Raw genomic sequence first — 20096 nt, forward strand, 5'->3', positions numbered from 1 at the left:
GTCTTTGGTACCCTTGCTAGAGTGCGGGAACTTTCTTACCGACGTTATACAAGACCTCCCTCGCCATGGCATTGATCAGCTCACCCAAGTTGAGCAGCTCGGGCGTCGTGATCGCTTTCTCCTCGTTTTGCTCCAAGTGCTATCCTATCTCTTTACCTCTCACGGAAGTGTAAGAGTGGCAGGCATCAGCGAACTCCCATCCTGTACTGCACGCAGCGCCTCAAATCATTCTCGCTATTCTGAACCTTGACTTGGCTTGCGCCAATCGCCAGATGTCCCCCCTCCCCCCCTACCCACCCCCTTTCAGTGGGATGTTTGTCTGCAAGCTCCTGTGGGACGTGACCTATCTAATCCGGAAGGGTTAAACTCTTATATAGTTTAGTGCCTTGTGTTGTTTCACCTCTTGGCACATTGGGACGCAGGAGAGCTGGCAAGCCCGTTCTCTATCCTTATTTGCCTAAGATTCTCCGGAGGTAATTATAGTTGCGTTTTAGCACGAATTCTAACTTGGAGGCGTTCAGTCATAATCCAACAGATGGTAGCTTCGCAGCATTGGCTTTTCAGCCAAGTGCAAATGCCAATTGCGGTTCCTCTTGTACTGAGCAGAATTACTATTGCAACAGCACATCACCAGTAGGATAAAACTAACCTGTCTCACGACGGTCTAAACCCAGTCCACGTACCCTTGGGTGAACAATCCAACACTTGGCGAATTCTGTTTCGCAATGATAGGAAAAGCCGACATCGAAGGATAAAAAAGCGACGTCGCTATGAACGCTTGGCTGTCATAAGCCAGTTTATTTTTTTTTGTTTGGTTTCGGGATTTTTTTTTTTTTTGTTTTAGCTGCATGCAATCTACTTTTGCGAGAAAAGTAAGAATACGTGCAAGGCCAAAACCTCCCAGTCAGCTACTAAACTCCGCGAGTGCATCGCAAAGTCTACCTGTCCGAGCGGCCTTCAGTACAGACCAAGGCCCCACATCAGGCAAGACAGAGCCTTCCAGGCCGCGATGACTGAGATCTGCCGCGAAGCAGAACAGGAAATTCTCAACCTTATGGTCAACCAACAGGAGAAAAACATTGCTGAGGACGATGCCACCTTGCGCTCCCTCGAAGCCAAAGTTCCCTCCACAGACCTAGACCTACACAAGAGAATCTCTGCTGCCTCGAAAAGATCGACCAAACGACCTCACAGACCACAGCAGAAAATGCCAGACCTAGCCACCGTGCAGGAAAAGTTTAACGAGCTTCAGACACTTCTAAGCAGCCTCAAATCATCTTGTAATAATTTTGAGTAATCAAATAAAACAAGAAATTAGCTGTACAAATGTGTTCTAAATGACTCAAAACACCTAGCACGCACCAAAAAGCGCTAAACCTACAGGTCGAGCAAACGCTCCTGTAGACGCAAATTATTAAAGAACGACAAATTCCACCATACTCGACATATAAATAATATGTCATCAAAGGTTTTGTCACCTCATGAATCACGTCTACTAGCAAAAGGGTTAAAATTTATCCCTACCCCTCCTATACCAGCTTCTAACAAAAGCTTGCTCAAAGACTTTAAAGTCTTCGCCCGCACAATGCGACTTCAATACAAATACGCTGATTTCAAATCCGAGCCACACCAGTTCTTTGTTAAGTCTCTAAGGCAACCGCCACCACAGCCCTCCGTGGCTCTTGAGACATATTTAGAACTAACTAAATCGGAATTAGCTTATTTATTTTTCGAAGCGCAAAGTGATAATATCACTACAGGCGAAAGGCAAGCCCTAAATGATCTCAAAAATATCATAAAGAAAGCTGACAAAGGAACCACTACAGTCATTTGCGACACTTCTAGAAAAATCAAAGAAGGCACCGAACAACTTTCTAGATGAGAAGTTTTATCAACCGCTTTCTAAATCATTTTGGAAGAAACTGCTAAAAAAAAGCTCAAAGAATCGTTGATTCACTGAGAACAGGCGGTTTTATCGACAAAATGACTTACAAGTGGCTCAACGACCGTCAAAAACCTATCCGGATACCCGAATTTTACACTCACTAAAATTCACAAGAAAGTTCCGATAGGCTGACCAATCGTTTCAGGGAGCGGGGCCCCACAGAGCGTATATCGTATATATCTTTGTAGATTCACTTCTACAACCTATAGCGCAAAAACAAAAGTCTTATCTCAAGGACACAACGCACTTTATCAACTTTATCGAGTCAACAGTCATCCCTGACGTTTTTAACATCGTTCGATGTTTGTGCTCTCTATAACAACATCCCCCAAGGTGAAAGTATGGAAGTAGTCTGTCAACAATACGAACAACACTATAACCCCGCGCTACCCGTCCCCACAGAATCTCTGAGGGAACTTATGGGGCTTATACTGAACGAAAACTCTTTCAAGTTCAATGACAAGCACTACCTACAAACGCACGGCATCGAGATGGGTACTAAAATGGCCGTAGCTTTCTCTGCCATTTATATGGCACATATTGAGGAAGAACTCCTACGCCTTAGTCCCTACAAACCGCTAGTCTGGTAGAGGTTTATTACAATACAATACAATACAATACAGTACAATACAATACAATACAATACAATAAACTTTATTTAAGGAGGGTTTCATATTAACCTTTTACAGTTTTATAATATATGGCCCTCCCTATATCTAAGTACCTATGATAATAATAAAAAACTATGTTAGACATTTACGGAAATACAAAGGGGAAACTTGGAAATTAAACTATACAAGACATCACTAATACTACATCTTGATAAAGCAACTAAAAACTAACTACAAAAACAGGTAGACGTCAACATAGAAACAAGTACAAACAGACAAACATTAATTAACATGCAATAACAATTAACATGAGAATGGATAACCGGTTTTAGGATAAGTAACAGCGGCAGTCTATATAAAAACGGCATGTATGGCAAAAAAGTTGTTTTAAGTGAGATACTGAGTTAAGGTGAGAGTGGAAAATATCACAGACTTTTTTCTTAGCAAGACTTGTAACGTTTTGTAGTTGATTGAGATTTAAAATACGGGAGACAGCAAGTTGTTTAAGGCTGGGGGGTAGAAGGTTAAAAAGAGAAACTGCAGAAAAGGAAAAGGTGCGTTTGCCAGCATCAGTCCTGGGCTGGGGGAGCACGAGATTGTGTGAAGTCGACGATCTCGTTCTCCGTTCATGCGAAACAAAAGAAAACTTTGAACGCAAACAAAGAGGGGAATCCGGATTAATCAGGATTGAAAAAAGAGTCAATAATTTCCTTTGCTTTATCAAATCCCAAATGGGGAGCCAGTTTAGACGAGAAAAGAGCGAAACAGACGGGACGGAAAAATCTTCAGACAAAATAGTGCGCGCAGCGCGCTTCTGAGAGCGTAGAAGTTAAAGCTGGAGGGTTTGTGAGCAGTTGCCCCAAACGCTAGCACAGTAGAGGAACTGACTATGAATACAGGCATTGTAGTAATGTATTGCACCAGCTGGCGTCAGGAAGGGAGCAATACGGCGTAGTAGGGATATGCGGCTATTAATCTTTTTGCATAAGTGCTCGACATGAGGTTCCCAGGTGAGGTGGTTATCAAACACCACTCCAAGAACCCGCGCACTGTTTACTTGCTCAATTGGACAACTGTTTAAGGTTACTGAAAGAGAGGATTCAGCCAGATTTGATATTTTTTGGTGGGAACCAATTAACATTGATTTAGTTTTCTTGGTGTTGAGTACCATACGATTTAGTGTAGCCCATTTATGTACATCGATTGCCAGTTTATTTAGTTTAAGTTCAACATCAGGCACACTGGGGCCGGAAATCACAAATGTGGTATCGTCTGCAAACATTGTAGTATCGGTAACAAGGTCAGAGGAGAGAAAAAGGGGCAAGTCATTGATGAATAGAAGGAAAAACAAAGGACCGAGAATACTGCCTTGTGGAACTCCCACATTAATGGGTAGTGCATTCGATAAAACTCCTTTGAAGCACGTTTTCTGAGTGTGTCCAGAAAGGTAAGACTTAAACCATTTGAGTGTTAGTTCATCGCACCCATACAAACCAAGCTTCAATAGGAGGGTGTTGTGATCAACCAAATCAAAAGCCTTCTTCAGGTCAATCAGGAGCATACCACTTAGAAGTCCACTATCCATATTCTTTAGAATGGAATCAGAGAGATTTATAGTGGCCAGTTCGCATGAACGGAACCACCGGAAACCAAATTGAAAATCTGTCAGAAGGTCTTGTGAAGTAAGAAAATAATAAAAACTAGTATGGGTGTGGCGCTCGAGAACTTTAGATAGGATACAAAGTACGGAGATGGGACGAAAATTCGTACGGTCAAAAAGAGACCCATCCTTAAAAAGTGGTGACACTTTCGCACTTTTCCAAGGATCAGGAAAAACACAAGAGGAAATACTCAGGTTTAGGATTTTAGTCAAGGAAAGGAAAATTTTAGGAGCTGCTGATCTGATAAAAAAAACCGTTCAACTCGTCCAACCCGGCAGCCTTACCAATGTCTAAACGAGAACTTTAGAAGCACACTAGCATACACACATTGGCACCAGTCGGGCCAAGACGGGACGCTAGCACAGTCTATTACCCGTGCAGTTCGGCAACCATGGACAGCTGTTTCGTCCTTATTAGGACTCGTCAGCATGGCATAGCCGGTTTGCCTCAGTTAAACTTCATCGGCAAAATAAACTGCAGGGCGACTTCGACTCGAACGAAGTGCTTTAAACCACAGCTCAGATCCATGTGGGATCTAGAGCTGCGACCGGGCTAGCGTGATGCCAATTGTGCGGATCACGCATACGACCTTTGCTAGTCTAAAACTCCGTCGGATAGCCAAACTATCCTTGCGAGTATGTATACATAAATGTGAACTTTAGAAGCACACTAGCATACACACATTGGCACCAGTCGGGCCAAGACGGGACGCTAGCACAGTCTATTACCCGTGCAGTTCGGCAACCATGGACAGCTGTTTCGTCCTTATTAGGACTCGTCAGCATGGCATAGCCGGTTTGCCTCAGTTAAACTTCATCGGCAAAATAAACTGCAGGGCGACTTCGACTCGAACGAAGTGCTTTAAACCACAGCTCAGATCCATGTGGGATCTAGAGCTGCGACCGGGCTAGCGTGATGCCAATTGTGCGGATCACGCATACGACCTTTGCTAGTCTAAAACTCCGTCGGATAGCCAAACTATCCTTGCGAGTATGTATACATAAATGTGAACTTTAGAAGCACACTAGCATACACACATTGGCACCAGTCGGGCCAAGACGGGACGCTAGCACAGTCTATTACCCATGCAGTTCGGCAACCATGGACAGCTGTTTCGTCCTTATTAGGACTCGTCAGCATGGCATAGCCGGTTTGCCTCAGTTAAACTTCATCGGCAAAATAAACTGCAGGGCGACTTCGACTCGAACGAAGTGCTTTAAACCACAGCTCAGATCCATGTGGGATCTAGAGCTGCGACCGGGCTAGCGTGATGCCAATTGTGCGGATCACGCATACGACCTTTGCTAGTCTAAAACTCCGTCGGATAGCCAAACTATCCTTGCGAGTATGTATACATAAATGTGAACTTTAGAAGCACACTAGCATACACACATTGGCACCAGTCGGGCCAAGACGGGACGCTAGCACAGTCTATTACCCGTGCAGTTCGGCAACCATGGACAGCTGTTTCGTCCTTATTAGGACTCGTCAGCATGGCATAGCCGGTTTGCCTCAGTTAAACTTCATCGGCAAAATAAACTGCAGGGCGACTTCGACTCGAACGAAGTGCTTTAAACCACAGCTCAGATCCATGTGGGATCTAGAGCTGCGACCGGGCTAGCGTGATGCCAATTGTGCGGATCACGCATACGACCTTTGCTAGTCTAAAACTCCGTCGGATAGCCAAACTATCCTTGCGAGTATGTATACATAAATGTGAACTTTAGAAGCACACTAGCATACACACATTGGCACCAGTCGGGCCAAGACGGGACGCTAGCACAGTCTATTACCCGTGCAGTTCGGCAACCATGGACAGCTGTTTCGTCCTTATTAGGACTCGTCAGCATGGCATAGCCGGTTTGCCTCAGTTAAACTTCATCGGCAAAATAAACTGCAGGGCGACTTCGACTCGAACGAAGTGCTTTAAACCACAGCTCAGATCCATGTGGGATCTAGAGCTGCGACCGGGCTAGCGTGATGCCAATTGTGCGGATCACGCATACGACCTTTGCTAGTCTAAAACTCCGTCGGATAGCCAAACTATCCTTGCGAGTATGTATACATAAATGTGAACTTTAGAAGCACACTAGCATACACACATTGGCACCAGTCGGGCCAAGACGGGACGCTAGCACAGTCTATTACCCGTGCAGTTCGGCAACCATGGACAGCTGTTTCGTCCTTATTAGGACTCGTCAGCATGGCATAGCCGGTTTGCCTCAGTTAAACTTCATCGGCAAAATAAACTGCAGGGCGACTTCGACTCGAACGAAGTGCTTTAAACCACAGCTCAGATCCATGTGGGATCTAGAGCTGCGACCGGGCTAGCGTGATGCCAATTGTGCGGATCACGCATACGACCTTTGCTAGTCTAAAACTCCGTCGGATAGCCAAACTATCCTTGCGAGTATGTATACATAAATGTGAACTTTAGAAGCACACTAGCATACACACATTGGCACCAGTCGGGCCAAGACGGGACGCTAGCACAGTCTATTACCCGTGCAGTTCGGCAACCATGGACAGCTGTTTCGTCCTTATTAGGACTCGTCAGCATGGCATAGCCGGTTTGCCTCAGTTAAACTTCATCGGCAAAATAAACTGCAGGGCGACTTCGACTCGAACGAAGTGCTTTAAACCACAGCTCAGATCCATGTGGGATCTAGAGCTGCGACCGGGCTAGCGTGATGCCAATTGTGCGGATCACGCATACGACCTTTGCTAGTCTAAAACTCCGTCGGATAGCCAAACTATCCTTGCGAGTATGTATACATAAATGTGAACTTTAGAAGCACACTAGCATACACACATTGGCACCAGTCGGGCCAAGACGGGACGCTAGCACAGTCTATTACCCGTGCAGTTCGGCAACCATGGACAGCTGTTTCGTCCTTATTAGGACTCGTCAGCATGGCATAGCCGGTTTGCCTCAGTTAAACTTCATCGGCAAAATAAACTGCAGGGCGACTTCGACTCGAACGAAGTGCTTTAAACCACAGCTCAGATCCATGTGGGATCTAGAGCTGCGACCGGGCTAGCGTGATGCCAATTGTGCGGATCACGCATACGACCTTTGCTAGTCTAAAACTCCGTCGGATAGCCAAACTATCCTTGCGAGTATGTATACATAAATGTGAACTTTAGAAGCACACTAGCATACACACATTGGCACCAGTCGGGCCAAGACGGGACGCTAGCACAGTCTATTACCCGTGCAGTTCGGCAACCATGGACAGCTGTTTCGTCCTTATTAGGACTCGTCAGCATGGCATAGCCGGTTTGCCTCAGTTAAACTTCATCGGCAAAATAAACTGCAGGGCGACTTCGACTCGAACGAAGTGCTTTAAACCACTGAGCTGTGGTTTAAAGCACTTCGTTCGAGTCGAAGTCGCCCTGCAGTTTATTTTGCCGATGAAGTTTAACTGAGGCAAACCGGCTATGCCATGCTGACGAGTCCTAATAAGGACGAAACAGCTGTCCATGGTTGCCGAACTGCACGGGTAATAGACTGTGCTAGCGTCCCGTCTTGGCCCGACTGGTGCCAATGTGTGTATGCTAGTGTGCTTCTAAAGTTCACATTTATGTATACATACTCGCAAGGATAGTTTGGCTATCCGACGGAGTTTTAGACTAGCAAAGGTCGCATGCGTGATCCGCACAATTGGCATCACGCTAGCCCGGTCGCAGCTCTAGATCCCACATGGATCTAAGCTGTGGTTTAAAGCACTTCGCTCGAGTCGAAGTCGCCCTGCAGTTTTTTTGCCGATGAAGTTTAACTGAGGCAAACCGGCTATGCCATGCTGACGAGTCCTAATAAGGACGAAACAGCTGTCCATGGTTGCCGAACTGCACGGGTAATAGACTGTGCTAGCGTCCCGTCTTGGCCCGACTGGTGCCAATGTGTGTATGCTAGTGTGCTTCTAAAGTTCACATTTATGTATACATACTCGCAAGGATAGTTTGGCTATCCGACGGAGTTTTAGACTAGCAAAGGTCGCATGCGTGATCCGCACAATTGGCATCACGCTAGCCCGGTCGCAGCTCTAGATCCCACATGGATCTAAGCTGTGGTTTAAAGCACTTCGCTCGAGTCGAAGTCGCCCTGCAGTTTTTTTGCCGATGAAGTTTAACTGAGGCAAACCGGCTATGCCATGCTGACGAGTCCTAATAAGGACGAAACAGCTGTCCATGGTTGCCGAACTGCACGGGTAATAGACTGTGCTAGCGTCCCGTCTTGGCCCGACTGGTGCCAATGTGTGTATGCTAGTGTGCTTCTAAAGTTCACATTTATGTATACATACTCGCAAGGATAGTTTGGCTATCCGACGGAGTTTTAGACTAGCAAAGGTCGCATGCGTGATCCGCACAATTGGCATCACGCTAGCCCGGTCGCAGCTCTAGATCCCACATGGATCTAAGCTGTGGTTTAAAGCACTTCGCTCGAGTCGAAGTCGCCCTGCAGTTTTTTTGCCGATGAAGTTTAACTGAGGCAAACCGGCTATGCCATGCTGACGAGTCCTAATAAGGACGAAACAGCTGTCCATGGTTGCCGAACTGCACGGGTAATAGACTGTGCTAGCGTCCCGTCTTGGCCCGACTGGTGCCAATGTGTGTATGCTAGTGTGCTTCTAAAGTTCACATTTATGTATACATACTCGCAAGGATAGTTTGGCTATCCGACGGAGTTTTAGACTAGCAAAGGTCGCATGCGTGATCCGCACAATTGGCATCACGCTAGCCCGGTCGCAGCTCTAGATCCCACATGGATCTAAGCTGTGGTTTAAAGCACTTCGCTCGAGTCGAAGTCGCCCTGCAGTTTTTTTGCCGATGAAGTTTAACTGAGGCAAACCGGCTATGCCATGCTGACGAGTCCTAATAAGGACGAAACAGCTGTCCATGGTTGCCGAACTGCACGGGTAATAGACTGTGCTAGCGTCCCGTCTTGGCCCGACTGGTGCCAATGTGTGTATGCTAGTGTGCTTCTAAAGTTCACATTTATGTATACATACTCGCAAGGATAGTTTGGCTATCCGACGGAGTTTTAGACTAGCAAAGGTCGCATGCGTGATCCGCACAATTGGCATCACGCTAGCCCGGTCGCAGCTCTAGATCCCACATGGATCTAAGCTGTGGTTTAAAGCACTTCGCTCGAGTCGAAGTCGCCCTGCAGTTTTTTTGCCGATGAAGTTTAACTGAGGCAAACCGGCTATGCCATGCTGACGAGTCCTAATAAGGACGAAACAGCTGTCCATGGTTGCCGAACTGCACGGGTAATAGACTGTGCTAGCGTCCCGTCTTGGCCCGACTGGTGCCAATGTGTGTATGCTAGTGTGCTTCTAAAGTTCACATTTATGTATACATACTCGCAAGGATAGTTTGGCTATCCGACGGAGTTTTAGACTAGCAAAGGTCGCATGCGTGATCCGCACAATTGGCATCACGCTAGCCCGGTCGCAGCTCTAGATCCCACATGGATCTAAGCTGTGGTTTAAAGCACTTCGCTCGAGTCGAAGTCGCCCTGCAGTTTTTTTGCCGATGAAGTTTAACTGAGGCAAACCGGCTATGCCATGCTGACGAGTCCTAATAAGGACGAAACAGCTGTCCATGGTTGCCGAACTGCACGGGTAATAGACTGTGCTAGCGTCCCGTCTTGGCCCGACTGGTGCCAATGTGTGTATGCTAGTGTGCTTCTAAAGTTCACATTTATGTATACATACTCGCAAGGATAGTTTGGCTATCCGACGGAGTTTTAGACTAGCAAAGGTCGCATGCGTGATCCGCACAATTGGCATCACGCTAGCCCGGTCGCAGCTCTAGATCCCACATGGATCTAAGCTGTGGTTTAAAGCACTTCGCTCGAGTCGAAGTCGCCCTGCAGTTTTTTTGCCGATGAAGTTTAACTGAGGCAAACCGGCTATGCCATGCTGACGAGTCCTAATAAGGACGAAACAGCTGTCCATGGTTGCCGAACTGCACGGGTAATAGACTGTGCTAGCGTCCCGTCTTGGCCCGACTGGTGCCAATGTGTGTATGCTAGTGTGCTTCTAAAGTTCACATTTATGTATACATACTCGCAAGGATAGTTTGGCTATCCGACGGAGTTTTAGACTAGCAAAGGTCGCATGCGTGATCCGCACAATTGGCATCACGCTAGCCCGGTCGCAGCTCTAGATCCCACATGGATCTAAGCTGTGGTTTAAAGCACTTCGCTCGAGTCGAAGTCGCCCTGCAGTTTTTTTGCCGATGAAGTTTAACTGAGGCAAACCGGCTATGCCATGCTGACGAGTCCTAATAAGGACGAAACAGCTGTCCATGGTTGCCGAACTGCACGGGTAATAGACTGTGCTAGCGTCCCGTCTTGGCCCGACTGGTGCCAATGTGTGTATGCTAGTGTGCTTCTAAAGTTCACATCTAAACGAGAGAGGCTATTAAGGACAAAGTCTTCTGAAATCGGAGGAATTGAAAAGTAGGAACCAGGTTGATGTTTAGAATTAATAAAATTAGTTAGGACAGACCAGTCCGGAAATTCAGGGACAGCATCAATAGAAACTTGAGAAGATATATTGGAAAAATGTTTATTGAAAGAATTAGCTATATCAAAAGTGTCTTCGTATAAAGTGTCATTAACAGTTAAGCGATTAGGGAGATTGACATGTTTTGATGGAGAGATTTTACGTATTATTTTCCAAAGATTTTTGGGATTTTCAAGGTTGTTCTTAATTGCGTCATTATAGAAGGTCTTTTTAGCTTTTCTTATTAAGTGAACATGATTTCGCGCGCGGCGATATTCACTCCAGGAGGTGTCAGTTTTCAGCGAAGTAGCAATGCGGTGGAGGCAGTTGCGCGCTTTAATTGCAGCACTTATTTCAGCATTGAACCAATCAAGTTTAAGAGGGCGCTTTATGCGATGTTCTTTAATAGGCGCGTGCACAGTAAGAATGTCATTAAATAATTTATACCATTGATCAAGAGCATCATTTACATCATCGTATATATCAAGTGTGCTCCAAGGAACAAGTGACAAGTCATGCATAAATGATTCAGTACAGAAGTTTTTACGAGATCGAAAACGTAAAACCTTATGACCAGTCGGCCTAGAATAACCTGCTCTGAGTTTCCAAGCGACAAAAATAGGGAGGTGATCATTCGCAGTATTAGAAACAGTGTCTGACTCGATAACAAAATCAGAGCTCGAAACAAAAATGTGGCTGGACCACAAGGAGTTGGAAATCGGTCTGGTTGATTTGGTTATAAGCTGTTGATAACCAAGCGAATCAAAGATGGATAAATACTGCTTGATTGGCGCAGGAAGAGGCCTTTCGAGGAGATCAAAATTAAGATCACCGAGCACCACAACCTGTTGGCTTATTGCTGAGCTAGCATGTGAAAACATTTCGTCCAAAAGAGCTATGTATGCAGTAGAAGAAGGAGGACGGTAAATAAAACAAACAAAGCACGGGCTAGATCGGGGGAATAAGAGCTCAAGCCAAATGGCTTCAATACCTTCAAACTCAAGATCCAGGAAATATGGCTGGGTATGAAAACTAGCAGCCCGCCACCAGAGTTGTATGTGCGATCAGCTCTAACCAGCGAGTAACCATCAACAGCCAACTCGGTATCCGTCCATGATTCGTCCAAAAACGTCTCACTGAGGCCAAGGATGAGATTAGATCTCCCGATTAGATAAGAGGCGTTCAAGTTGGAAAGACGATGTCGATGCAGGCGTATGATGGATCCTGGCCTGAAAAAAGCTTCTGTGACTCTTCTGAAGATGGCGGCGAAGGCTAACGTGGCTTGATAACAACCAAGGCCAATAGTCGGTAATATGGTGAGATCCCGTAGAAAACAGTACGGGCGAAGTGGTAGTTAGGGAAGATGATCTGTTTAAGTCAAGATTTGAAAACAGGGAGCAAACTATAAAGAAAAAAAATTAAAAAATCGGAGAGCCAAAGAAAACACAACTACCCGCCATGCCGAACGCTGTACCTACCTTATTGACGACATCTTTACAGTGTGGACTATACTGGGGGATAAAATCGCGAGTTTCTTAGACTTTGCGAATAATTTCCACCCGGCTATTACATTCACGCACGAGTTGTCACAGGAAACCATCACCTTTCTCGATACAGAAGTGTTTAAAGGCGAAAGATTCATGGATTCTAATATCCTTGATGTCCCTACACATTTTAAGCCTACTGAATCCTTTCAGTACATGCATTTTTCCTCTTTTCACCCTCTTAGGAATAAGAAGGGTTTTGTCAAGGGGGAAGGCCTACGCCTGTTGAGAACAAACTCCTCACTCGCCTCCTTCAAAACCGAAATTCGCAACTTCACCGATCGCCTTCTAGAACGCGGTTACCCGAGCGATTTCATAACTAAAATTCTGGCGAGTGTTATGTTCACAGACAGGCAAAATGCGCTTAAAAGCAAAAAGGCGTCTTATAAACGAATCTTACCATTTGTCGAGAGATTCAACCCGGCTATACCGAATCTTAAAAAGATTCTAATGAAACACTGGCGCCTTATTACGGATCCGCCTTTTACGGCTAGAATCTTTAATCAACCTATAGTCTCTTACAGAAGGGAGAAATCACTCAAAGACTTTTTGGTCAGAGCTAGAATCCCTACAAATGACTAAGGTACCATAGCAGTTTTATTTACAATTGTGGCGGGTGTGGTGCGGTATATTATACAACTTTCTACAGAAACGCCCAAGTGGGGCTTGAATGGACGACCTTACGGTTAAAAGTCCCATGCTCTACCGACTGAGCTAGCCGGGCGACTAGTGACGTAAGGAGTCGTGTTTTACAATGCTTTGCATTCAGGCGCGGAAACAGCGGGGTGCGCGCACCCCTTTTGACCGCCAAGAACGTGGGTCATTTCTTATTGAAGTATCGTCAAACAATATCCTTTTTTCATTTGATTCCTATGACTGCGCACCCCTACTCATCCAGTCCTTGGTACACTCTTGTCAGCCGAAAAACGGTTAGTTTTTGCAACAACAAAATATTAGAAAAGTGGCGGCGTTGGGATTCGAAATTGTTTCGTCGTCGCTTTTTCAAACGTTCCTCAATACCCCTTGATGTGTATCTTAATTTATATGATATTTATATGTTGCTAAGGGAAGAACATTTTTACGTTTCGTATAGAGCAGTGTAGTGATTTTTGATTTTTACGGATCTCATCGGTTTGAGAGATATAGCCATGCAAACATTTGGAAAGTGATCAATTCGAAATTTTGACACTCGGATACTTATAATTGACCACGAATACCAAAATAATTCGCGTTATTCACAGGTTCGGTCTATTAAAAAGCATTTGCCGCCTGCCACCAGTGTACTATCTAAAAGATGGTCGTCGAGATATGTGCGTGGGGCTAAAGGGGGTATTCTCCCTTACGATGAAAACGATGGAAGTAGAGTCTAAACATCCCGACTTAAAAGTCTCATTTCATCAAAATACAAAGTGCGCAAAGCATCCATTTACATTGGCTTATTTGGAAAATATACTGTAGTCTTTCCGATTGAATTTCGATATTAAAATATAAAACTCTGATTTTGGCAATTATTTCGAAATTCAAATGATTATCATTTAGTTTTGAATGAAAATAAAATAACAAAAGTGTGTCTGACAGGGCCTTAAGTCATTTCTCCGCTACTTATACGGAAACCTTTTCGTGAAATAACAGCCTATTTTCTTCTGTGGTGTGTTTCTTTTCCTGTGACCGGGAATGAACCGTGAGGAGGAACGGGATCTGGGACTTCGAATTGCTAGGCACCACAGGAAACCCGGTCAGATAGCGAGAATTAGGCTAGAGGCCATTAGAAAACCTCATTATTAATGTTATAATTTAACGTGGCAGAGCGCATGCGCAGAGTACTTTTCCGAAATTGTCATAGTTAGAAAAAAAGCTTTCTAATATTACTGAGTAGTGACAGTTCAATCATAGATATACAACTAAGATATTGTAAATATTGTGGTTATTTGATAACCACAAGACAGTATTTTGTATTTCATTTCAATGAAACAACTATAACTTATTACCAATATTATAAGAACGTTTAATGTAAACGAATAGGTAACTAGAAAAAAAAAATTCTTACTAGAACCTCTTTATGAATTGAGATCTCAGGTAAAGTTTTAAGCTACGAATGTGATCAAGTGGTTGCGAAAGATTCGGTGGTTAGTGGTTGTAAGCATTCAATTCTCTACTGACTTACCTTAGCTTTCATGCTCTTGTTAAGACGAGGCGAACCGCGACGTATTACCCCTCATTTAAACAGAAACGTTTCTTAAGGGCGCCACGATCCGCTCATGTTCACTTTAAGTTCAAATTGTAGACTAACCTTAAATAGTCATCCCTGCTAGAGGTAACCAACCATCGACAACACACCAGCTTTACTACTTTACTTCCGTTATCTCTTCATTGTCAATTTGCCCAGACATCTGGGAATAAAAAGGACGAAAGTTTGAATGAATGTGTCTGGGCAGATGAGTTTTTTGACAAAACCTTTAAGTTAATGAACACTTCGTATGTAAATATCTAAATTGTATAACCTTAAATTTCTTGTGTCCGCTTAAAAAATCTGACAGATTACTGTCGTCTAGACAAAAACATTTCGACTCGAGTGACACTGTGTGACAAGTCTGCCTAGAGCAAGTCGCGAATCCTGTCTGGTAATTAGAACCCAGTAACAAGTACCTGTCTAGTTATCTGAAAACCCCCGGAAAAGGTTGAAACCCATTCAGGTATGTTCAGCCTTTTGGCCTAATCCTAAGTCATTGGCGCTACATAAGTGGGTTTGTGAGACCCACACGAAGCCAAGCAGCCATAGTGAGCTAAACCTCAGATCGATGGCAACTCCGCCATGTGCCATCAGTAACGTCGGTGAGGACACTTAACTAACCACTGCACGAATTAAAATAACAAGCATTAAATTGGAAAAAAAGGTTTAAAAAAAACTCATTTAAAAAGTACACATTAGGCATCGTGTACAAATTATTCCCTCTAGTATTTTTTTTTCGTCCAACAATCTCTCGACGAAGATCAAACGTAAACATCGCCCGCCCCGCAACCGCTAACCATCAAAGTATAGTCTTCTAAATCTCCCTACGAGGTTCGAGATTTGAAAGCGTAACAGGTTACTTGTATTGTTGGTTACTTGTTTGTCTGGCAAACCAAATGAATTTGTCTCTAGATTTTTCCCTAGTGGCTTTTTCAAATTTAGCAGCTAATTGTTTGCTACCTGGGGAAGAAATCTGAATATTTACTATTTCGTGTTTCTTAATGATATCTTTCCCCTCCCCTCAGCCACGCTTTCTCGGGCTGCGGCGCCCTGGGTTCCTCTCTCTTGTCTCTCTTACGCGGAACATTTGCAAACGATCGTCAATAAAAAAAAACTTCCCATTTCCAATTCTTGTGTAGGGAAAGAATTACTCAATAGCCAACAAATGACTTTTTTCAAGAAATTCAATGTCTATTGAGTTTAACCTTGAAAGTTACAAAGTGGCATGCGCAGGAATACTGCCACGTCAGGAACAGGTAAATATTTCAATTTAAAACACAGCTAAACAGGATAGCTTTTATAATTCTAAACATCTGGCTTTGCGTAATACTCAAGAATTGAGCTTTAGCTATTTGTTTACGAAAAAAAGCGCTTTATTTCCAACCGCCTTTTGTATTACGACCTTGACCTTACAAAAGTGATACGTAGCACGTTCCTCTTGAATGAATATTATTCATGTCTTTGAGTGATTAGATAGGTAAAAGGGTAAACAGATTTCGCGTACCCTAGATATATGAAGATTTAGAGCCTGCGAAAAGATCTTATAGCGTTACCTAATATCACTTGAATAACACGACTAGATTTTTTTCCTTTTGAAATTATTATCGACTAAGACAAATTTGATGTATCGTAGGTATAAAAAGTTTTGTTTCGAGCCAGAGGCCAATATCTTATAGCGTCACCCGACAGACCCATCTTGCAAACTGCGCTTAGCCTTGGTACCAGAGGCTCGAGTTTTCACTCCCGTTTACTGACACGCCGGTCTTGGAGCTTGTGTGTGAAGCTTTGAGCTCGAGCCTCTGGTACCCAGGCTATGTGACGCCCTGTTCGTCAAACAAATTACAGACGAATATGAATAATCCATCCGTGTTTCGTTCTCATTCCACAAAACAAAGCGAACTAACGAAAACTCCTGCGCCTGCTTCGCTAGTGAAAACTCACATGGATTAAAACCGTCTCAAAATGTTGATATATTAGTCATCCTTTTGGCTGATTTGTGTGAACTTTTGCGATATTTTCTATTGAATTTCGTAAATTTCCTTTTTAAAGCCAGAAAGTCACGTTGTCAACAGGACCTGTTGTAAGTATTAACTGCTGAGTAATTATAAATAGAATTTCAAAACCATGTATGTCAATCCTTCCATAATGCCACAGGGGGGGGTTTCGAGCACGTTATTCTGTTGTGATTTTTACCCGGTGACTTGGCCTCCTACCGCGCCATAGAGGTCGGCAATTCGGTGGTGGTTGTTTACCATTTAATCGGAAATTCCGGTACTTCTGGTTATTTTGTAAATTGTACATATTCCTCCCACTGGAGTTGCTTGAGAGGTAGTCCACTTTCATCGGGGATACCAGAAATTCAGGAAAATCGTGTATTGTACCATTGGCAATTCCATACCTGATTTAATCACGTGCATTCTGATAAATCAGGCTAGGTTTCCATGGAATATTTGACCGAGGCCCCCATCGGCCATTATTCCCCGAACCCCCAAAATAGAATTTCTGGGTAAAGAAGCAAATGGTTCCCAACTCACTCCGAAAATTCTGTAATATAGGAAACTTTTTCTTACCATTGTGGCATCCCGGAAAAAACTAGGATCTTATTCCGGAATTTCCGATTAAATGGTAAACAGCCATTGTAAAAAGATCTAATTAAATAAAAACATTGTCTATTCAAACTGATGGTGACTTAAGGGATATAAATCAGGCGCTATTAGGAAACAAAGCCTGACCTATTGGGAACACGGATTGCTTAGAGCTACAAAACAAATCTCTTAAGGTAGCAAATACTAAACAATATTTTTTCACTTCACTGTGAAAGGCTAAAAAAAACTAACTATTGGAGGCAGACGGCGACCAAAAAAAAATTTCGTCTGCGTCTTCGTGCCTATGGCAACTAAAAAGGCCGCTTGGAACAGTCGTCACTATATTACCAAGTCTGTGGCTTGATTGTGGTGCGGTTGTGTTTGGATTAGAAAAGAGATATGAAAGCCTTAATCCAGAATCATTAGTCGTTATACTGGTGGTACGCCGTGATGACTGAGGTTGGATCTAAGCGGCGTGCTTCTACCAGTACCATCTGACATAGATATGCCTCCTTAAACCAAGCCTTTACGCAATCTGTCGGCATTAAAATTTAAATGACATTCTATAATTGATGTCTGAATAACGATTTTGAAACCGCTAAACTGATCATATTTCCTTTGTTGTTTTGACCGAATCAAAGCTTGATAACCTTCTTTCCCTGCGTTTACAAGCTTTTCTACATAAAAGAACACACCCTAAACAAAAGGCCAAGTTCTTTTGGTATGCAATAATTGCCTCAACTAGGTGTAAAAGAAAGACAAGCTATGAGAAAAAGGAATGCAAGTTTTTAGATAAATTATCCCAGACTGTACTGTTTTCTTTCCCTGGCGTTTACAAGCTTATATACATATACTGTAAGCAAACTCACCCTAATCCAGGCCCTTTCTACCGCTGCCCTATCTATAAATATTATTTTCCCTAAAGGCAGACATACTGTAAAATTACAATTGTAAATTAAAACAGGTCATGGTGTTTTCTTTAAACGGCTACCTTATATTATCAGGCGTTTCGCAATGACAAAATTATACGAATAATTACTATGGTTGCGTCTTTGCTAACACTTCGATAACATATTTTTCAGGCCAATCTAAGAAATACTTGGATTACTTAATAAAAATAGCAAGTATGTCTAGGTTTTGTTATACATCTTTTCAGCTTTTGTTGCGAATCTGGACAAAGGGTTCAATCGGAGAAACTAAACGCTATTTAGTTTCCAGAAATCCAGGAAATTGCCGCATTATTAAAACCATTGCTCCTATTTTTTTTTCTAATTTTGCTACGACTAAAGTTTTAAGTAACCTGTCTGAATTGTAGGTTAGCTTCTCGAACGCGAAAGGGTTCGTCTCTCACCAGATAGACCGTAATATAAACAGTTGTCACTTTTAAAATGTATTCAATGTAGAAGAGGTAAAAGAAGCCTTTTCGCAAAGTTAATACCGTCTCTAAATTGCAATAGCAGCATAAAGAAGTGAACACTTTTTTTCCTGGTACCTTTCTTTTGTTCCTAGCTGATAAGTCGGCCATCATGGGCGTCGCGTCCTCGCGTCCATTAGATATTTACTTACGTAGCAAGAAGACCCCTCTTGTGTCATCGATTTTTCTCTATCCCCTAGAACGCTGTATTACATATTCCCTAGATTTTGTGAAAGCTTACTAGATTGTTTCATTATTCTTTCATCGGGATTTTTTACTTTTATGCCGGTTCCTTATATGTGCTTGCCTACACTTAATATGTATGTTTACATTTAGCAGAACTCTGCCAGCTTTTTTTCACAACACAACCTTCCAGGAAGTCGATGAAAGTGGTACCCTAAAAGATTTGTTAAAGATTCGTGGTTCGAGATTCGTAGTCCCAGCAGAAATACACAGCCACATCGCATTTATACTACGCTAACTTACAAAATAAAACACTAATATGAACGAAGAAAATCCTCAAAATATTTCGATATTTCTTAACGTCGGTGTGGTCAGGCTTAAATACAAAACAGCTTTTTGTAAAAATCCATTTTGCTTTTATATCTCACAATTTAGTTATTCTCACCTTATGGTGTCGGAATATTAATCGGGGTGTTGTGCTGTCGTCCGGTCAAGAAATTATTCGCCCTTGTTTTTAATGGTACTTTTGCTTGGGGAGCTTCTACTTTGTCATTCAAAATCACTTAGAAAAAAAACTAATATAAACAAATAAAAGTGATTTGTTATATAATTCGACGTGGGTGTTTGCTTTTCCACGAAGGATTATTTTAATGATTTAGGCCTTTGAGAAATGATATGAATAAGATTAAAAAAACATAGTCAAATGCAAATCCTCCAGCTTTGCTCGATTCTTCAAAACCTGGAAAATACTACGCAAGCGGTTAAAACACAGTATCTGTAAGACCTTTTGTAATATATACGTTCTTTTCCACTTTTGTTTTCCCCAAATCCTTCTGTTTGAAAGTTAAGAGCGCTTTATTCAAGGATAAAAAGAGGGGGAAACAAAGCCATGAAAAGTCAATATTCTAAAGGATTTTAAAAGACCGTTTATCTCATTTACCTGAAGGTGTGGTGTATTTCCTTCAGTACTTTCCATTCCAGTCTGTGTTTTTAGCTGAGTGTATTTCTTTCTTGCTTGAAAGCGACAAAGTAACTTTGCGGTGAAACCAAAATCCTGAAAGCCAGACACAAAAGAATTAGATTGACATCACTTCCACCCTATTTTGTTTTTAAAACAAGTCGAGACGTAATTTCCTACCAAACATAAAAAAATACGTCGGTGCTGAACCAATGACCAGACACCGCCTCAGTTCCACTTCAATATGTCATTCAAACAAACAACATCACCGACAGCAATAAATTCTCCCACAAGATTCCTACTGGGTAAAAAGACCAGCGAAGTGGCTTGAATCGATAATAGTGCTTTCAACCGGTGACGCTGGACGTTTTCCTGGTTGTGTCAAATGCCAGGAGGTAATGCATTCGTAGATTGCCTCGAGACACGGTTTCCTGGCGGTTATTGGCAGCT

General features: G+C 43.1%; 2 protein-coding genes across 9 annotated transcripts in view; both read right to left on the bottom strand.

Moving 5' to 3' along the window:
• LOC5513278 (protogenin) overlaps positions 1 to 20096 on the bottom strand; it is a 42177-nt gene that overhangs the window by 21531 nt on the left and 550 nt on the right. For 4 of the 8 annotated variants that reach the window (XM_032382702.2, XM_032382703.2, XM_032382699.2 and 1 more), the window contains exons 1-3: positions 19827 to 19967; positions 19629 to 19742; positions 14567 to 14666 (exon numbers count right to left, since the gene is read on the bottom strand). The gene's annotated coding sequence lies outside the window, so the exon portion shown is untranslated. The other 4 variants (XM_048725169.1, XM_032382701.2, XM_048725170.1 and 1 more) reach the window with 4 other exon arrangements.
• On the bottom strand, positions 687 to 11724 carry LOC125561258. Its single transcript, XM_048725178.1, has 2 exons — positions 10632 to 11724; positions 687 to 4507 (listed from the first exon to the last, which is right to left on the bottom strand). The coding sequence occupies exons 1-2, from the start codon at positions 11611 to 11613 to the stop codon at positions 4443 to 4445; spliced, it is 1047 nt and encodes a 348-aa protein (XP_048581135.1). The 5' UTR covers positions 11614 to 11724; the 3' UTR covers positions 687 to 4442.

The sequence above is a fragment of the Nematostella vectensis genome, chromosome 3 (assembly GCF_932526225.1).
Source record: "Nematostella vectensis chromosome 3, jaNemVect1.1, whole genome shotgun sequence".
NCBI classification, from domain to species: Eukaryota; Metazoa; Cnidaria; class Anthozoa; order Actiniaria; family Edwardsiidae; genus Nematostella; species Nematostella vectensis.

What these genes read in the sequence shown, in the direction of transcription:
- LOC125561258 (XM_048725178.1), bottom strand. Translation starts at nt 11,613, where the DNA reads ATGTTTTCACATGCTAGCTCAGCAATAAGCCAACAGGTTGTGGTGCTC. An exon ending in TAATAGCCTCTCTCGTTTAG is followed by an intron (nt 4,508 to 10,631) that starts ATGTGAACTTTA and finishes GTTCTCGTTTAG; the next exon opens with ACATTGGTAAGGCTGCCGGG.